The 17,980-nt window shown below is 58.8% G+C and overlaps 4 protein-coding genes across 5 annotated transcripts; 3 read left to right on the plus strand and 1 right to left on the minus strand.

Annotated features, from left to right (window-relative positions):
* Positions 1 to 3: 3 nt before the first annotated feature.
* NDUFA7 (NADH:ubiquinone oxidoreductase subunit A7) lies at positions 4 to 1,855 on the plus strand. The gene is made up of 4 exons (XM_082072061.1): positions 4 to 109; positions 313 to 362; positions 433 to 582; positions 1,624 to 1,855. Exons 1-4 carry the CDS (start codon positions 59 to 61, stop codon positions 1,718 to 1,720), a joined length of 348 nt encoding a protein of 115 aa, XP_081928187.1. The 5' UTR covers positions 4 to 58; the 3' UTR covers positions 1,721 to 1,855.
* Positions 1,856 to 3,533: 1,678 nt separating this feature from the next.
* CD320 (CD320 molecule) lies at positions 3,534 to 7,717 on the plus strand. Of its 2 annotated transcripts, XM_082071867.1 has the most exons (5): positions 3,534 to 3,698; positions 3,902 to 4,111; positions 5,043 to 5,120; positions 5,468 to 5,616; positions 5,981 to 7,717. In XM_082071867.1, the coding sequence occupies exons 1-5, from the start codon at positions 3,587 to 3,589 to the stop codon at positions 5,993 to 5,995; spliced, it is 564 nt and encodes a 187-aa protein (XP_081927993.1). In that variant the 5' UTR covers positions 3,534 to 3,586; the 3' UTR covers positions 5,996 to 7,717. The 2 variants fall into 2 exon arrangements, with proteins under 2 accessions (XP_081927993.1, XP_081927994.1); XM_082071868.1 differs by lacking the exon at positions 5,468 to 5,616.
* Positions 7,718 to 9,368: 1,651 nt separating this feature from the next.
* LOC309449648 (potassium voltage-gated channel subfamily V member 2-like) lies at positions 9,369 to 12,670 on the plus strand (the record flags this gene model as incomplete). Its single annotated transcript, XM_082071910.1, has 2 exons — positions 9,369 to 10,616; positions 12,404 to 12,670. 2 exons carry the CDS (start codon positions 9,369 to 9,371, stop codon positions 12,668 to 12,670), a joined length of 1,515 nt encoding a protein of 504 aa, XP_081928036.1.
* A 2,248-nt stretch (positions 12,671 to 14,918) lies between these two features.
* Positions 14,919 to 17,315, minus strand: LOC309449670 (bone morphogenetic protein 2-like; the record flags this gene model as incomplete). The annotated part of the gene is given in 6 exon segments (XM_082071955.1): positions 14,919 to 15,325; positions 15,695 to 15,893; positions 16,256 to 16,378; positions 16,747 to 16,883; positions 17,001 to 17,271; positions 17,274 to 17,315. Coding segments are annotated over 6 exon segments (1,179 nt in total).
* Between the last annotated feature and the right edge of the window lie 665 nt (positions 17,316 to 17,980).

A 17,980-nucleotide genomic window follows, 5' to 3' on the forward strand; every position in this document is an offset into this window, starting at 1 on the left:
CCGCGTGCTCCCGGCGTGCTCTCCGCGCGCTCGCCCGCCGTCCTTCAGAGCGGCCAAGATGGCGACGGCCACTCGGCTCATCCAGCGCTTCCGCAACTTCCTGGCGGGGGTAAGAGCGGCACCGGGCGCGGCGCCCCCCGCGGGCCGCTGAGCTCTACAGAGCCGGCACCGGGCGCGGCGCCCCCCGCGGGCCGCTGAGCTCTACAGAGCCGGCACCGGGCGCGGCGCCCCCCGCGGGCCGCTGAGCTCTACAGAGCCGGCACCGCAGCTCAGCGGCCCGCGGGGGTGAGACGCTCTGGCCTTGCCTTGCAGCGGAACCTCCAGGCCAAGCTGGCGCTGCGCTACACCGAGATCTCCAAGAGGTACCGGCGGGGCGGGCGGGGCCCGGGCGGAGCGGCCGGGACTGACCCTGTGTCCCCGCTCTCTGTGCAGGACGCAGCCGCCGCCCCGGCTCCCGGTGGGCCCCAGCCACAAGTTCGCCAATAACTATTACTGCGGGCGGGACGGACGGCGGGAGGCGCTGCCGCCCGTGGTGGTGGCGGCGGGACGGAAAACCCTGGCGGCGGGGGCGCCGGCGGGCAGGTGGGTCCTGCCGGGCTCTGCTGAGCGGGTTTGAGCTGGTTTGGCTTAGGCCAGAAATGCAGAACTGTTTTCGTAAGCAGTGTGTGATTGCACAGGTGGTGGGGGAGCACTGAAATAATTCTTTGTGTCTGTATTGCCTCTTGAATCAGTGACATATCCCAGAATGTCAGGGGTTGAAGGGACCTGGAAAGCTCATCCAGTGCAATCCCCCCATGGAGCAGGAACACCCAGATGAAGTGACACAGGAAGGTGTCCAGGCGGGTTGGAATGTCTGCACAGAAGGAGACTCCACAACCCCCCTGGGCAGCCTGGGCCAGGCTCTGCCACCCTCACCCCCAACAAGTTTCTTCTCATATTTAAGTGGAACCTCCTGTGTTCCAGTTTGAACCCATTACCCCTTGTCCTGTCACTGGTTGTCACCCAGAAGAGCCTGGCTCCATCCTCCTGACACTCCCCCTTTCCATCTTGATCCCCAGGAATGAGTCCCCCCTCAGTCTCCTCTTGTCCAGCTCCAGAGCCCCAGCTCCCTCAGCCTTTCCTCACACGGGAGATGCTCCACTCCCTGCAGCATCTTGGTGGCTGCGCTGGACTCTCTCCAGCAGTTCCCTGTCCTGCTGGAACTGAGGGGCCACAACTGGACACAAGATTCCAGGTGTGGTCTCCCCAGGGCAGAGCAGAGGGGCAGGAGAACCTCTCTGACCTACTGACCACCCCCTTCTAACCCACCCCAGGTCCCATTGGCTTCCTGGCCACAAGGGCCCAGTGCTGGCTCATGGTCACCCTGCTGTCCCCAGGACCCCCAGGTCCCTTTCCCCTACACTGCTCTCCAACAAGTTGCTCCCCAACTTACACTGGAACCTGGGGTTTTTCTTGCCCAGATACAAGACTCTACACTTGCCCTTGTTATATTTCATTAAATAGCTGGGGGCGGACTTAAAAAACCCCTTTAGCACTAATAAAACCTGTACTACTACTTAGTGTGGGTCTGCTTTTCCATAGTGTCACTAAGGCCTCTTCTTTCTTTTCCTTCCTCTACCCCAGTTCGGGCTCTGCAGTGACAACAGCTGAGAAAAAACCCGTGACGCCAGGACCACCTCTTAGGAAGTGGGAACTTTCAAAAGACCAGCCCTATTTGTGAGAAGTAAACGTGCTGAGGTGGGATGTGCAGCTCACGGTTTGTTACAAAGCAGCACTTTAACGGGGAGGCCTGCGGTGGACTTTGCTGCAGTGATGCTGCATGGAACACAACTAATAAATGTATTTAAAGCTGTGATGATCTTTCCCCCTGCATGTTGTCTATTATATTTGAGGTACCCAAATTACTACTCTTTTAATATTGTTTTGGGTGCAAGGTTTTCTTGAGGGTAAAACACCAAGTATATGCATTTGAGCTACACTCAGTGCATTTGTAAGCTGTGATCCTGCTTCAAGGCAAAACCCAACTATACACCTGAGACACCACTTGAGGATAGAGGTGCATAAAACACACTCCAGCCACAAAGGACGTGATGCTGGTTTTGCAGTAAGAGACGTGGGTTGCTTGTGGCACTTTTACCATAAGCGCCCGACATCCCGGTGAGCCTGTTCTGCCACGGCTATGCACTTTTTAGCTGCTGAGCGCTGTGATCCAGCCCATCCCCAGTGACAATGGGTCCCCCAGGCTCCCACTGTGGTGACCTTGTAAGTGCGGTGAGGTGACCTTGTAAGTGCGGTGAGCTACACTGAGGATTTTACGGTTATGTGCTGGAGCATGTGCCTGTTCCCTGGGGCTGCGGGAGGAGGCTGGAGCAGTGCCAACCATAGTTAGGCTGAGCTTTGGCAGCGGGTTTATCCGGCTGCCTTGAGGGGAAGGTTTAAGAAGTCCCAGGGAGAGAGGCAGAGGTGAATGCAGGCACAGCTCAGCTCCACGGTGAGCAGGGAAGGCTGTCTTGTGATCGAACCACTCGAGCAGGGCCCCAGCTCTGCGGGACAAAGTAGACACTGCACATGAGCAGCATGTGGGGGAAGAAATGCTGTGCTGCTGGTGGACAGGAGCCCCCGGGGAGGACAGGTGGGGGTGTCCCCATGAGCCTGTGGCCCTACACACCCCCTCCCACCCAGGGGTGAGCAGGAGCAGCCAAGTGGGCAGAAAAGCAGAGGGAAAGGAAAGGGAGAGGGGAAGGGAAAGGAAAGGGAGAGGGGAAGGGAAAGGAAAGGGAGAGGGGAAGGGAAAGGAAAGGGAGAGGGGAAGGGAAAGGAAAGGGAGAGGGGAAGGGAAAGGAAAGGGAGAGGGGAAGGGAAAGGGAGAGGGGAAGGGAAAGGAAAGGGAGAGGGGAAGGGAAAGGAAAGGGAGAGGGGAAGGGAAAGGAAAGGGAGAGGGGAAGGGAAGGAAAGGGAGAGGGGAAGGGAAAAGGAAGGGAGAGGGGAAGGGAAAAGGAAGGGAGAGGGGAAGGGAAAAGGAAGGGAGAGGAAAGGGAGAGGGGAAGGGGCTCGTGTCTGGACAGTGGGTGGGAAGAGCCCCCAGACAGGAGGAGCAGCCGCGTCTGGAGCTGAGCACCAGGGTGAACTCACCTGCTGGAACGAAGCTTCGATGAGATTGGAAGGAAACATGTTTCTGTAAGAGCAATTGTGCAGGGTTAGAGCGCGTGGTGAGAACACAGAACAACCGGGGACAGCCCTTTGGCCGGCACGGGGCCAGGGACACCCTTGCAGCATCGGCTGGGTGTCCTGTGCAAACCGAGGGTGAAGGCTGGAAGGTGAGTGACGAGCAGGACTGTGAACCGCGCCTAAACCGGACTCACGAAAGCCAGGCCCGGATGGGCACGGCCGTGTCCGGCCCGCGCAGCCTGTGGCGCCGCCGCCCCCCGGGGAGTGGGGGGGCGGGGCCTCCTCAAGGGCACGCGGCTGCGCCCCGCCCACCCGCCCACCCCATTGGTGGACGTTCTACCCGTGCGCATGCGCCCTACCAGCGCGCGGCCAGCGGTGTAGGGTCGCGGCGGCGTGTCCTGCCGGTGGAGCCCGTGGCATGGCGCGGCTCCTGGTGTTGCCGCTCCTCTTCCCGGTGCTGCCACTGCTTCTCCCGGTGCTGCCACTGCTTCTCCCGGTGCTGCCGCTCCCGGCGCCTCCGTCAGAGAACGGTGAGCGTGGGGGGGCGGGTCCGGCCGCGCGCGCGTGCAGACACACTGTGTCTCGGATGTGCCTATTGGCTCCCCGCACACGCCCTTCGCTCTCATTGGCTGGTGCCCTCGTGCGCCCTGCGCGCGGGCTCCCCTCAGCGAGGGGCGCGGGAGGTCCCGGGGGTCCCCTCACCCCGTCACCCCCTCACCCCGTCACCCCGCAGGGACCCTGCCCGGCTGCCCCCCGGATCAGTTCCAGTGCGAGCCCGGCACCGTCTGCCTCCCCCGGGAGTGGCTCTGCGATGGACACGCCGACTGCATGGACGAGGGGGACGAGCGGGGCTGCGGGACGGCGACCCCGGCGGAGCCGAGTCCTGACGGCGCCCGGGTGACCCCGCGGCGGGTCTCGGCGGCGCCGCCCGCCGGCAGCGCAGGTAACGGGGTGCGATGGGCCGGGGGGGCTGAGCCCGCGGGAGGTGGCGCCGGAGCCCCGGCTGGCCCGGCCTGCTCGGGGCGATAAATGGACTGAGCCTTTGATCCTGGTCCCTTAGCGGGTCCGTCCCGCTTGCTCGCAGCAGAGGAAGCACCGTGGGGACAGCCCCACCTGCAGCTTCCTCCTGCCGAGAGGCCTTTGAAACCACCACGGCTCCCTCGGGAAGGGCCTTTGAAGAACCTTCGTCCGGAACGTGCAATTCTGGCGGCTTCTTCCAACGAGCCAGTGCCGCTGGAGTCTGTGTCCACCTGCTGAGCTCCTCTGATCTCCGAACAGGATGGGGAAGCACTGGGGGCTGTGTGGGCACGATTGCGTAGCAGACACTGGTGTCTGTCCAGCTCGGGGCTCTCTGCCTCCCAGGTGCTGTTTGTGTCTCCAGCGCTGCTCCAAGACGCTCTGGAGCTCCTTTCTCACAGACCTCTTGCTTGTCCGAGGTGCCTGGAGGTGCCGTTTGTTCCACTTTCCTCACCCCAGGGGTTCCGTGGTGTCTGGAGCTGAAGTTCCGTGGGTGTGGGGAGGACGGGATCACTGAGCATGAGGGGCTGGATCTGCATTCGATGCCCGCACCACTTCAGCTGGGAGATGAGCTGCATTTTGGTTGTACCTGGGGCTTCCCTGTGCCATGAGGAAAAGTTAAGGTGCTGCAGCTACAGCTGGGAAATTCCCCAGCTTTCCCTATTATGCGTTTCCCGTAGGACTTTTTTTTCCGTTGCTGTGGGTTAATCACAGTAACGACAGATAAGCTTTTGCTTATGTTGAAAAAGGCCTGTTGGCAGTCTTGAGGTGAGTGGGGAGCTCAGCCAAGTCTGGACTGGAGACTGCTCTGAATGCTGAGCTGTGAGCCTGATGGATTTCTTGCTCTTTCATCGCAGAGGCTTCAGCCACGCCTGTGTCTGGGTGTTCCGTGCCATCGAGGAGTCAAAGCCACACATGGACCTTGATTATTGCAAGTATGTGAGAGTCAGGATGCTGCATGTAGTTTTGGTTCTGATTTGGGCTATAAATTGAGTATCCTGCTGGAGTTAATTCCAGACGTGTATCAGTAGCTGGACTGGGGAGGGCTAGGCACAGCTTACACCACAGCTTAATCGTTCCTCTGACTTGGACGCACTATGTCCTTGGAAAGGCTGTTCCACGGGATCTGGCACTAACTCGCCTCCCTCTGTCCCTTGTTCCCAAGGGAAGCTGCTGCTCTCCAGCTGTTGGCTGAAACTGTTGGGCAGCAGAGCCCAGTGCTGATGTCGGGACCGGGCGCAGTGAGCGGATCTCTATTTGTGCACTCTCCTCTCCTCTCTAGTGCTCCTGAGCATCCTGGTTGCTCTGGGTTCTGTCGCTGTGTGGGGCCTGTCCAAAGCAAAAAGCAGATCTGACATCTTCAGTCCTGAAAAAGCATCCAGGGAACAGCTGGTGCCTGACAAGAGCCAGACAGGCTCATTTCCCTCAAGGGTAAGTTTCTTGTGCTCTCTAGAGCTTTCCCCTCTGGGTGCAGCTTTTCCCAGCGGTTCCTGCTGCTGTCAGCCACTTGCTTGGGGTTTCACTCTGCCCTGAAGCAGCAGAACTCTCTCCTTCCTTCCTTGCAGGCTTTTGCTTGGCTGCAGGGATAATTGCGCAGCCTAATCTGAGACGCTGACTTCTTTTGGTAGTGATGTGCTGGTCACTGTCCCTCCTCTGCTGCCAGGGACACTGATGCTCACGCTCAGATACTAATCTGCTGTGGGTTGTTTTTCTCCATGTTGCACAAACTCAACTCAAACCAGGTTTTTGCCCAAAGGACTGTCGATAACCAGGTGATTTTCTGTTCTTGTAACAGGGATCGTTACTGTGAGGTGATGAGATGGGACTAGCCTGCTCTCTCCTTCCTGCTCACCGCAGAGACTGACTGAATTGGACGTAAACTCTCAAATCTGTGTTGTTACACTGGAAAAACAAGAGGATGCTCCCCTTGGAAATGAGTCTTAGATTGTGGGACAACTTTGGCACTGGAAATAGCACAGGACCTTCCCTGGTGCTGTGAAATCACCATCACAGAGGTGGTAGAAATTCCTTCATGGTTCTTGCCTCCAGCAGTTGTTAATACTGATTCTCACCAGTGCAGCCTTGGACCCAAATATTTTATTCTCCATGAGATGACCGGCACTAGGTGCTATTCAGCTGTTTTCTTCCACTTCCAGCCAAGAGACGTTTTTCACCTGCCCCATTCTTCCCTCTGGGTTTTGTCGGGCAACAGAGGCTCTTCATCCGTTCCAGCAGGAGCTCGCTGACCCTGCACAGATCAGATGTGTAGTCCATGTTTGCGCTGTTGTTTTGATGCTGTTCAGTCCGGTGTACAGGCAGCTTTTTACTGACAGGTCAGCACAGGGGTGAAAGTTGAAAATCTCTCTCTCTGCTCGGGCTTTTGCTGCACTGCCACCCCCGTCAGCACGGGGCGAGCAGCTCCTGGGCTCACTCCCTGCCAGCGTGTTGCTTCTCTAACACTCTTAAAGGTTTCTTCCTTAAAACTGCTCCGACATGAGTGGTGTTCCTCAAGGATCCATACTGGGACCAATGCTATTTAATATCCTCGCCAGTGGTCTGTATAGTGGGGTCGAGCGCACCCTCAGCAAGTTTATGGGTGACACCGAGCTGAGCAGTGCAGTCGATTCACTGAGGGAGGGGAGACCCCCCCATCCAGAGGGACCTTCAGTGTGCCCGTGTGAACATCGTAAAGTTCAGTAAGGTCAAGTGCAAGGTCCTGCACCATCACTGGAGAAGAGAAAGCTCTAGGGAGACCTTCTTGTGTCTTTTCTATGTATAAAGGGGCTTGTAAGAAGAACAGAGAGAGGGTTTTTACCAAAGCCTGCAGTGACAGGACAAGGGGCAATGGTTATACACTGAAAGAGCGGAGATTTTGCTTGTACATAAGCAAGAAATGTTCAGTGAGGGTGGTGAGCAAGCTGGTTTAGTGGAAGGTGTCCCTGCCCATGGCAGGGGGTTGGACTAGGTGATCTTTAAGGTCCCCCTCCAACCCAGTCTGTACTTCTATGAGGCTTTGAGCATTTGTCCTTTTTTTTTTCAGCTTGAAATAAGTCGTGTCTTGAATCAAACACTGCATGTCATGGCACGTGTAGCTCTTTCTGCACAGCTCAGTGCTGTTTGCTTTCAGCAGAACTGACAGCGGGGGGAGGAGATTCCTGACCAGTGCCTCTAGTTCAGTGCTGACCACGTGTTCTGTGCACAAGCGTTCACTGGGTGCACAAAGGACTGAAAGCAGCTGCCTCGGCGCTGATCTCTGTGCCTTAGAGGTGAGAACTCGCCTTGCCAAGCAGACACCGGTCAGCAGCCTCAGGGCAGGAGTCTTCCCCTCCTGGGGGGTGTGCGAGTGTGCTGCTGCACCCATGGGGAGAAACTTCTCTTGTGGTCTGCAGTGTTAGTTATTCCAGTGCTGCTGGTTTTAGTACCAAGGGTCCTTTTCAAGGGTGTGCACAACCTTCCTTCTGTTTCCATAGGGACAAGTAGAGATGCAATAGTTGTTGTTGAATGGCACAGGAGAATAAAGAAGTTGAAACTAGTGAGTTCTGGATTTTTTTGTTTTTCTTGGATTTGTTCTTTAGCTTGAATTCTGTAGTTGGGAACTGCATCACCTTTGGATTGTCACGACTCGTGGAGGGTGGGCAGACAGGGAAAGCGAGCGCTGCCGGGGACCGAAGTGACTCGAGCACACATTGACTGCCACAGGAAAACGAAATACAGGGAGCAGAGTGAATGGGGAGGGAGAAGGAGAAGAGAAACTGCTTGTACAAGCACCAGAGGTGCTGCTGCAGAACAGAGGACAAGCGGGAAGCTTAGGTGAAAAACTTAAGGCTGTGTGAGCACAGGTGAAAGGAGGGGAATGCCCTGCAGTGCAGGACGGGGCCTCAGTGATCCCAGTGGGACAGGGCTGAGCTGGGGCTGCTGGAAGTGCTGCCAGGGCTGTGTCACCAGCTGTCACCAGCCTGTCCCGGGTCGTCCTCTGAGCTCGAGCTGCGGAGCTGAGACGGTTGACGGGGCAGAGCCGCCTGCTGCGTGCAGTGGGGAGCACGGCCTGGGGGTAGACGCAGCAGTCACAGCCTCTTCCTACTGCAAGAGCATCCAGGTTCTGCTTGCTGATCTGTGAGCTGAGTGTTTCAGGGTTGAAAGAAATAATGTTTTTATGGATCTTATGCCAAAACTTGCGACCATGTTTGTGACAGCAATTTCCCTTCCTCTGTCTGGTGCCAGAAGCATTTTTGTTGTCCTAATCCCCAGGCTCAGAGACTTCGACTGTGGAGCCTGAGCTGCTTTTCAGCCTTGAAGCAGCTTTGTACTCCAGGTCTCTGTATTTAATTAGATCAGCTCATGGAAATCAATGTGGTGGTTCACATGCCGGGGTAGGGTTGTGTCCCAGGGTGAGACATCAAAGATCGGCCCATTTAATTTTTATTCCCCTTTCACTTGCAAATCCAAAGAATTATTTCCTTCTCTTCAGTTGCCATAGTCCAGGGGAACTTTTAGTGCACACCTGCATCTCTGGTGTCCCCCTCCATGTCCCTGCTCCTGCTGGTGGCAGTGATGGGGCTGACAGCTCCACCACCTGGAGGATGAGATGGTTCCTTCACCTCTTCCCTGTAAATCTGCACCATGGGGCTTTGAGGGACAACCTGGGAGGTACCGACCGTTTCCTTTCTCAGAGCTGCACCTGTGTGCTTAACAAACGGCTGGTGCCAAGAGCAGCAGCTGTTGTGGGGGTACAGAGCTGATACAAATCCTGCGTGTCTGCACCTCTCTGGGCCTTTCCAGGTTCAATCAAGGCAAGTTCGTGCTCTCTGTTCAGCTTGCTGCGGTGGGTGCCCTCCTTGGAAACAGAGTAGCGTGCGACAAATGCAAACAGCTAATAAGAACAGACTAAGGAAAAGTGCAGAGCTGGAAATAGTTCCTTACATAAAGGAGGACTAGTGCTTCAAGCTCATTATTGTCTTAAGGAGCGGGCACTTAGCTGCCTCCGACTCCTACGACGCAAACGGCAATCGGCTTTGGGAGCCGGGCAGGTGCCACGTGGCAGCGTGACACAGGCAGGGTCCTCGGGCAGCGGCTCCTCCGAGCTCCCACCCCTGTCCCTGCGCCGGGCAAGGGCGTCCCCATGGAGCCAGAGCTGCCGTCCTGCAATCCCTAGCGGGACTCACCGCCTCGGAGGGTCGGGCACAATGAGGCAGCCGGGGCCGAGACGCGCGAGTCTGGCTGCCAGCCTGAAGATCGGGGCTCGCCGGGGCCGCCGGACGCCCGAGGAAGAGGAGGTCCACATCCCCTTTGCGCAGGACAGCCTGGTGAAGCCATGGAGCTCCATGCAGAACGTGACGGACAGAAACCAGGAGAAAAGCAAGACTCCCATCCAAAGGAACAAGTGCCTGCTCAACATTAACGTGGGCGGCAAATTGTTCCACATCGCGTGCAAGGTGGTGGCCCGGTATCCTGTCACCAGGCTGGGGAAGCTGGCGCTTCACACAGACCCCATGAAGAAGCTGCAGCTCTGTGACGACTACTCCGTGCAGAAGAACGAGTACTTCTTTGACAGAGATCCTTCCATTTTCCACTACATCTTCCACTTCTACCGCAGTGGGGTCCTGTGGATCATGGATGAGATGTGCCCCAGTAACTTTGTGGAGGAAATCGAGTACTGGGGAATCCATTTGAAATACTCCCAGCGCTGCTGCCGGATCCTGTTTGAGGAAAAACAAGATGAACTCAGTGAGTACCTGAAAATACAGAAGGAGCTGGAGGCAGAACTGGAGCCCCTGCACTCAACAGGGCAGTTTGAGGGCAAATTTCTGGGACGGTTTCGGAAGATGATCTGGAACCTCACTGAGAACCCATACTCTTCTGTCCCAGCCAAGATCATCGCTGTCATGTCCAGCTTATTTGTGCTTATCTCCATTGTGGGCATGACACTGAGCACCGTGGAGGAGTTGAAACACAAGACCGGGAAGAGGTGGATGGAGCATCTGGAGATGATCTGTGCCATCTTCTTCACTTCTGAATACCTCATGCGGCTCATATCCTCCTCCAACTTCAAGAACTTTTTGCGGGCAGCATTTAACGCTGTAGACCTGGTGGCCATCCTGCCCTTCTACGTCCAGATCCTCTTTGAAAACCTGGACGAAGCAGACACGCTTTACCACGAGGAACTGCACCAGGTGGAGAACGTCAGCAAGCTGGGCAAAGTCCTCAAGATCATCAAGCTCATGAGGATCTTCCGCATCCTCAAGCTGGCGCGCCATTCCACTGGCCTGCGGGCCTTCGGCTTCACCATCCGCCAGTGCTACCAGCAGGTTTGCTGCCTCTTCCTCTTCATCGCCATGGGGGTCTTCACCTTCTCCGCTCTCATGCACTCCGTGGAACATGATGTCCCAGGCACTAACTTCACCAGCATCCCCTACGCGTGGTGGTGGGCAGCGGTAAGATGTGGGTGCTGCTTCCGGAGCGGGCTGCGCTGGGGCTGCCTCGGGGCGTGAGGGGTTCCCCGCTGCTGCTGGCCAGGAGGCAGAAAAGGGCCCAGACTTCCCACCACCTCAGTAATGGTGGGAACCTGAGAGCTCTGCACACTCTGAGAAAAGAAATCAGAGATTTAGACTGAGCTCAGAGGCTCAAAAGTTGGTGCTGGGGTGGGATGGTGGGGCAGAGGTAGTGACCTGGGAACCTCCAGGGCTGGGTTAGTGACAAGGGGGACATGACTCAGCGTGGACTTCATCTGTTGTGGGACTCAGGTGTTGGGTGGATGTGGCCCAGACCCATGGGCAGCTGCTTGGGGCAGCCCGAGGCTTGTGCAGCGTCACTGCCCAGCTGGGCTTGGGGGGCACGAGGGGCTCAGAGCTCACGGGGCTGAGCCAGGGAACCAAGGAAACGCGGTCACACGGTGCCTCAGCCCCTGACCCGAGAGGGGACACGGCATGGGCCGTGCTGCAGCGGGGACAGGAGCCTCGCTTGCTGCCCTGCTTGTGCCAGGAGCCAGCAGCTCTGCCGAGCCGAGCGCTATAATAAACCTGGGATTAACTCTGAGCTGAGGAACACCTAAAGCGCTTGAGAGCCAGGGGTTACAAGGGCATTTTGATCTACGGATGAAATGATCCCACAGGTCACTTCTGCTCTTATAATCCCCTTTGGCCACCACCAGCTGCCTCCTTCAGACTCATCCCTCCTCAAGGAAGCGCAAAATCACTCAGTAAAATCACCAGATTTGAGTATTTAATTGTCACAGGCTGATCCTGTCCTTGGTCAGAGTGGCTCCGTGCAAAGCCCAAACCTCTCTGCCTCAGCTCTCACCCTGTCCCCGTGGTCCTGCTCCCCCGTCACCCCAACACGGCTCCTCCGGCTGCATTCCGGGGCTGTGCTCCGTTTCCTCGGCAGAGGCTCTGGGAAGCACCGTTCCTGTGGGACCGGGCAGCCTTTGGCCAGGAAGCACCGGGGCCGCGGCTCCTCGGGGCAGGAAGCTCCAGCAGACAGTCTGGCTGTGGGGAAAGTTCAGCTCCACGATGTCCAGCTGCTCTGGAAGCGGCACACGTGAAGGGGAGGAGGGAGCAGGGGGGGTTGCCTCTGGTCTGTGCTGCTGGGGCTCACGCAACCGGGTCCTGGGGCTCTCCCCGCCTGCCCGTGGAGCTGAGCCCCGGCTGTGCCAGCTGCCGGAGCTGGGACAGCCCCGCTGGTTGCAGCCGTGGTGCGGTTCCCAGGTGTCACGGTCCATTCGGTGATGGACTCGTGATGGTTTGTTTATCTTGATCTCCAAGTGCAAAATTAAGGCGACCGAAATGCCGAGGGGTTATAATTCAATCAAACAGTGTAACTATATTATTTTGCCTGTGAAGCAGCACGTGATAAAGCGGAGAAAAAGGGAAAGGAAAGAAAGGAAAGAGGATTATAGCTACCACCATGGGTCCAAAGGCATCCCTATGGTCCCAGGTCCCAAACAGCATCCTGCTGGTCCTCTGTCATGATTTGTGATCTTTTGGTGGGGAGTTCTCTCTGATGTTCGGTTCCCAGGTCAGAGAGTCCCTGTAGCACACAGTTCTTTCTTGGTGTCTCTCCAAGTTTCTGATGGCAATGTTGAGGCAAATACTGTTCTTTGGACCAACTCTTACACCAGGTGACTCCCAGCTCCCACGCCGGGCAGGGCGGTGGTCCCAGCACTGCAGGCAGGGTATGCAGGGTTTGCTCACATCAGGTTTCATCCTTCCCCCTCCTCTCCCAGGTCAGCCTCTCCACGGTGGGCTACGGAGACACGGTGCCTGACACGATACTCGGCAGGATAGTGGCATTTGGCTGCATATCCTTTGGCATCATCCTCAACGGCATGCCCATCTCCATCCTCTACAACAAGTTCTCTGACTACTACGCCAAGCTGAAGGCCCACGAGACCAGCCACTCGCTCAAGCTCTCCAGGAGGTTCCGCCTGAAGGAGCGAGTCCTGCGGAAGCTATCAGAGTGCTGCAGAGCCGACCCCCCGTGTCACCACTGACCTTCACCCCCGGACACCCCCCTGCCCTGACGTGTCCTGCCCTCCAGCCTGGCCGTCCCCAGCAGGTCCTGGCCCCTGGGGCGGCTCTGCTGCTGTTGTGCAGGTGCCACTGCCAGCTTGGGCTGTTTGGGTGGGATGAAATGTGCCCCTGGTGGTGTTGTGACTTTCCTCAATATCACGTGCTGGAGGCTGCTGTCCCGCAGCGTGGTCAGTGAAGGACCAGCTGACGCTGTACAGCCAAGGCAGGGTGTCTGTCTGTCTGTCATGGTCAGGGGCATGGGACACCCTGAGGACACGTGGAGCGAGCAGGGAGGGTGGATGGGGCTGAACTCTGCCACCTTTCTGAGGATGGCCCATGTGGACACCTGTGATGTGACGAAGGCCAGCGTGACACTGCGCAGGCGCTGCTCTGCTCCCGGCTTGAGGGGACACAGACAGAGCCCTGTGACTGTCCCAGCGTTCAGCCCAGGCTGAGTCCAGCCTAACAATTTGGGTAAAAGCCCCCAGAAAAGACCAGCTGTGCATCCTTCCAACCAAGGCTGCTTTCCTCCCCCCTGCCCCGGAGCCTGGTCCTGGCTCAGGGTGCTGCTGCCATGGAGCCGCAGGCACCCGGGGGTGCAGAGCTGGCAGCCACAGCATCCCCAGAGACAGGCATTGAATAAACCGGGCCAAAACCATTCTCTGGCTCGGATTATTGGCCAAACACTTTATGTAGCTCAGTAAACTGCTCCTAATTCAGTGGTGAGGAGGGAATGTGGCTCCAGGGCTCACACCACCTCTCCTGCCCACCAGTGGGAGGATGGGGTCTCGTGTGGTGCGAGGGGGCCTGTCCACGTGCTGTGTTTGGGATGAGGCGCCCAGCCCTGGGTGTGCTGGAAGCGCAGCTGGGATGTCTGCGTGGGCTGGGGACACACGGGTTGGCTCTGCCCTGTGCTCACAGCCCGTGGCAGTGGGGGACAGGCCTGGGGGCACAGGGGAAGGATTTGCCCTCCAGTGTGGGACCGCAGCCAGTCAATGGGCTCCCAGAGGGGACTCACCCTTCCCTGGGTGGGATGGGGAGAGGGACCCCAGGCTGCAGGGCAGGCAGCGGCTGGAAGGCCCCGCAGCTGAGGGTTCTGCTTTGGGTGAAACTGGTGCCTGCCAGGCTGGGATGGGATTTGGTCACCTGCAAACTAGGCTGGGAGATGAAGGAGCTGGGCGGTCCTGGTGTCATCCTGGGGCCACCGTCAAGTGGCTGCTGTTGGGAACGGTTGGAAAATGGCTTGGGGGAGCCGAGCCCTGTGCAGGGACAGCCCCGCTCCCGCTGTCCTGGGCTGCAAGGCTCAGGGTCTGTGCCAGCAGGTGCGAGACAGGGACCCCTGTCCTGACCCCCAGCACCTGCACCCGCTCCCTAGTACTCACATGGACACCCGCCCTCTGTACCCTCCCCAGCACTGATCACCCCCAGCTTTGCTCAGCTCTGGTTTCCACCTCATTTCTCTTCCACAAGGAACCTTCCCTCACCACTGCGCAGCCGCCCGAGCTGTCCTTCCCCCAGCTGCGTCACCTCCAGACACCTCCACACCTCCCCTTGCCCCCAGACCCCATCACTGCATCCCCCCATCTGCCCCCATCGCCTGCTCAGAGATCCCCCGGCTCTGCAGCCTGGCGATGGATCTGACATCGCTTGACTTCCAAGGAACGGGGCTCAGCAACTGAACCGCCCGCCCCACCGGAGACTGCGCTGCGGCTGGATCTTCAGCTCTCTGCTTGCACCCCCGGAAACCACCGCAGCGTGTCTGCTCGCCCCGGCCAGCCAGCAGTCCCACAAGCAGACCCTCAGAGAACAGCACTTTTAATAGTTCTTCTGAGTTCATTTTGCAAGTCCCAACAAAGCAGAAATGTACAGACATTTACAGGACACTGTACAGGCGCTTTCTGTCATATATTAGTGCTCTCACTATATACATATAGTACAGCCTGCGGGAAGCCTCTGCCTGGGCCAGGAAACCTGCACCCCCATGCAGGGCACCCCAAAATGGAGCTGCTGCTCCGGGGCTGCCGGGTCGCACGGGCTCATTCGGGCCAATTTACCAGCGCTCAGCCCTGAGCCTCCTGGGCACTGCTGGGGGTGATGCCACCCGGGGCAGCGCTGTTTGCTCACCCTGGTCTCTTTGGGGGGTTTTGCAGGACAGACACCCCCCCAGAGATGCTCCGGAAGGAGCGGGAGTCTCCACCACAGCATTTCCACCTTTCTGCTCCTCCTGCCTCAGTGACAGCCGCAGCTCCCGGCCACCATGTCGTCGTACTGCTTGAGGACAACGTTCTCGTCATCGTCGAAGTAGAGGAGGTTGATGGAGTAGAGCTTGTCGGGCACACAGCAGGGGCTGCTGACGCCCTCGCTCAGCTTGAGGGCGTTGATGATGGACTGCACCGTGGCGTGGTTCGTCGGCCGCATGTTCTCGCCCAGCGGGAAGGGGCAGGAGCCCTTGCAGTGGTAGGCGTTGTACCCCCGCGGAGAGATGATCCAGCCGGACCAGCCGATCTCCTCGAAGTCCACGGACAGCGGGTGCCTCTGGCAGGGCTGCAGCCGCTCCAGCGAGCGTGTGCGGCGCGACCCGGCCACCCTGGGCACCGGCATCTTGGCGGGGAGAGCAGGAGCCTGGGGCTGTAAATCTGCCAGAAATGAGGACACAGTGCCATCAGCCATCGCATCAGCCTGGGAGGAGGGAGAATGTGGGGCAGCCCCCACGGTCACCCCTCCCCACAGGTTTTGTCTGCAGCCGTTTGGTGCAGCGAGCCCTTCGGTCACAGCCCAGGCAGAGCCGCAGGAGGTGACAACCTCACAGCCCCATGGCTGCACTCAAGGCTAAATCCAGATTTACGTCTGTGAACCTGCACCCCAGCACAGACCAAACCAGAAAGGAGAAGGCGTCTCCCTCTGCTGGAGAAAGAGCTTTGGGTTTGAAGGAGCCCACACATGGGAAGCACCCCACGGGCGAGGGGACAGCGGCACCGAGCTGAGCCAAGGTGCACGGGACCCACCTGGGAAGCCGACCGCGGGCTGGGACGCTCCCCGGCGCCCGTCATCGGTGAACAGCACCAACATGGGCTTCTTGCTCTCGTGGTGGTCCTTGCCGGACGCAAACTGCAGCGGGGAGGGCTCGAGCGGGCTCCCTCCCAGGCCCTGGACCGTCACCAGCAAACCCTGGTTGCTGCTTTCATCTTCAGTCCAGTCACGAACCTGGGGAACCAAACTGGGGTCACCACGGTGCCGCCGGCCAGGACAGGCACCGCGGTGGAGTCCCCATGGCAGGCGCCAGGCCAGCAGACCCAGGCCCTGCCAGCAGTGGGTGGCACCAACCAGGAACCCCTGTGGCCACACGCTGTCCCCCAGCCCCAGATCTGCCCCAGCAGCACAGGAAGGGCCTGAGCTGCTCCAGGGCTGTGACACGGGGGACACGGCGGCAGGAGCTGGCACCAGCATTAACTGCAGAGCAGTGGGACTGGGGAGGATGGAGTAGCCCCCTGGGGCTCTTGCGGTGCTCTGACCCCCCTCCCAAAGGCTGAGGTTCCCCTGTCACCGGAGCAAGGCCCAGCACTCACAGCCTGTGTGATGGCAAAGACCTCCCAGCCCGAGCCCTGCAGCGGGACCAGCCGGGCCGCCAGCAGCCTCTTCCCTCCCGGCGCATCCGGCTCGCTCTGCTCCAGCACTTGGTAGACGCTGACCTGGGGGAGGCAGCACAGGGGGGTCACATTGCGGGTCCTGCCCACAGGGACAGAGCCAGGGCACAGGGACTGGGGGAAAATAAGGTGGGAGGTGGGAAGTTGTCAGCTTGGATTTGCCACAACCCGTGTGTGCCTTGGCCGGTGTGTGCACGAACCAGAACGATATTTAAGAAACCGCTATGGTTAAATCATCATGAGTCTTTGTGCAGCACAGTGGCACTTTGGGTGCATGAATTTCACAGAGCTGTGCTGTGCTCCTGCTGCAGACGGTGACCCCAGCGCACCAGCGGCGTCCCCAGGCACAGGTGGGGACACCCCCCTGCCCGTCCCTGTCCCTGTCCCCATCCCCTCCCCGTGCCCCTCCTCACCTGGCACAAGTGGTGCCTTTTGGGCCCCTCTGTGGCCCGGGGCCAGAGGCGGAAGAGGTGCAGCTCTGCCGTCAGGATCTTCTCGTTCTTGCCCACGCTGGAGAGGATGAAGAGGAACCGCATCTTCTCCCCGTGAGCTGCGGGGAAGGACGGGTTGGGAAGTGGAGCCAAACTGGGGGTGGCACCTCCATCAGCCGCGCTTGACCCCTCCCCACAGCCCCATCCCCAGCACCACGGGGACCCCCCGCCCTTACTTTTATCCAAGAAGCTGCGGACCGTGTTGCCCTCCAGGATGTCGGGGTTCTTGGTGACACCGTCTGCGTTGGCGACGGTGTTGAACAGATCCACCATGTACTGGGGCGGCTGCTTGGAGTGAGTTGGGGGGGGTGGAGGGTCCTCCATGCCAAAAACTTCCAGGAGCTTCTTCAGCGCCTCAGCCCGCCGGCTCGCCGCGCTGGCCGCGCTCGGGCTGGCCGGCTTGGCCAGGGCCAGCAGCAGCAGGACGGTCCCCAGCATGGCTCTGCTGTCCCTGCTCCAGCTCCACTCCTCCCGCCTCCCCCGCGCTGCATTTATAACTCACTGCGAAGATGGATTGGAGTCAAATATGCACATGAGCAATCAGGAGGGTAAAGAGAGCTAATTGCCGTGTTAACAAGGTGAGAAGCTGAGCTCCTGGGCACTCTGCACCAATTAGCCCCAGTACACAACTGGGGGGAGGCCGCTCAGCCCAGCGCTCGGCGGGCTGGGGGACTCGGGGTCTGGGGCTGCGCAGCCCCTGGCAGGGCCTGTCTGGGCTGCGGTTGCTCGTTTGCTCTCCGTAGGAGACTAACGGGTTTTTAATGATGGCACTAATGGGACAAACAGAAGGACCTTTGTGTGGAGGAATGTAGCTGCTCCAGAGCCCAGCGGGCTGGACGAGCATCCCCATCCCATCCCATCCCATCCCATCCCATCCCATCCCATCCCATCTCATCCCATCCCATCCCATCCCATCCCTGTCCCATCCTCATCCCATCCCCATCCCATCCCCATTCCATCTCATCCCATCCCCATCCCATCCCATCCCATCCTATCCCTGTCCCATCCTCATCCCATCCCCATCCCCATCCCCATTCCCATCCCATCCCCATTCCATCTCATCCCATCCCCATCCCATCCCATCCCACCCCATCTCCATCCCCGTCCCTGTCCCCATCCCATCCCATCCCATCCCTGTCCCATCCTCATCCCATCC

The sequence above is a fragment of the Streptopelia decaocto genome (genome assembly GCF_964273445.1).
Source record: "Streptopelia decaocto genome assembly, chromosome: 24".
Classification (NCBI taxonomy): Eukaryota; Metazoa; Chordata; class Aves; order Columbiformes; family Columbidae; genus Streptopelia; species Streptopelia decaocto.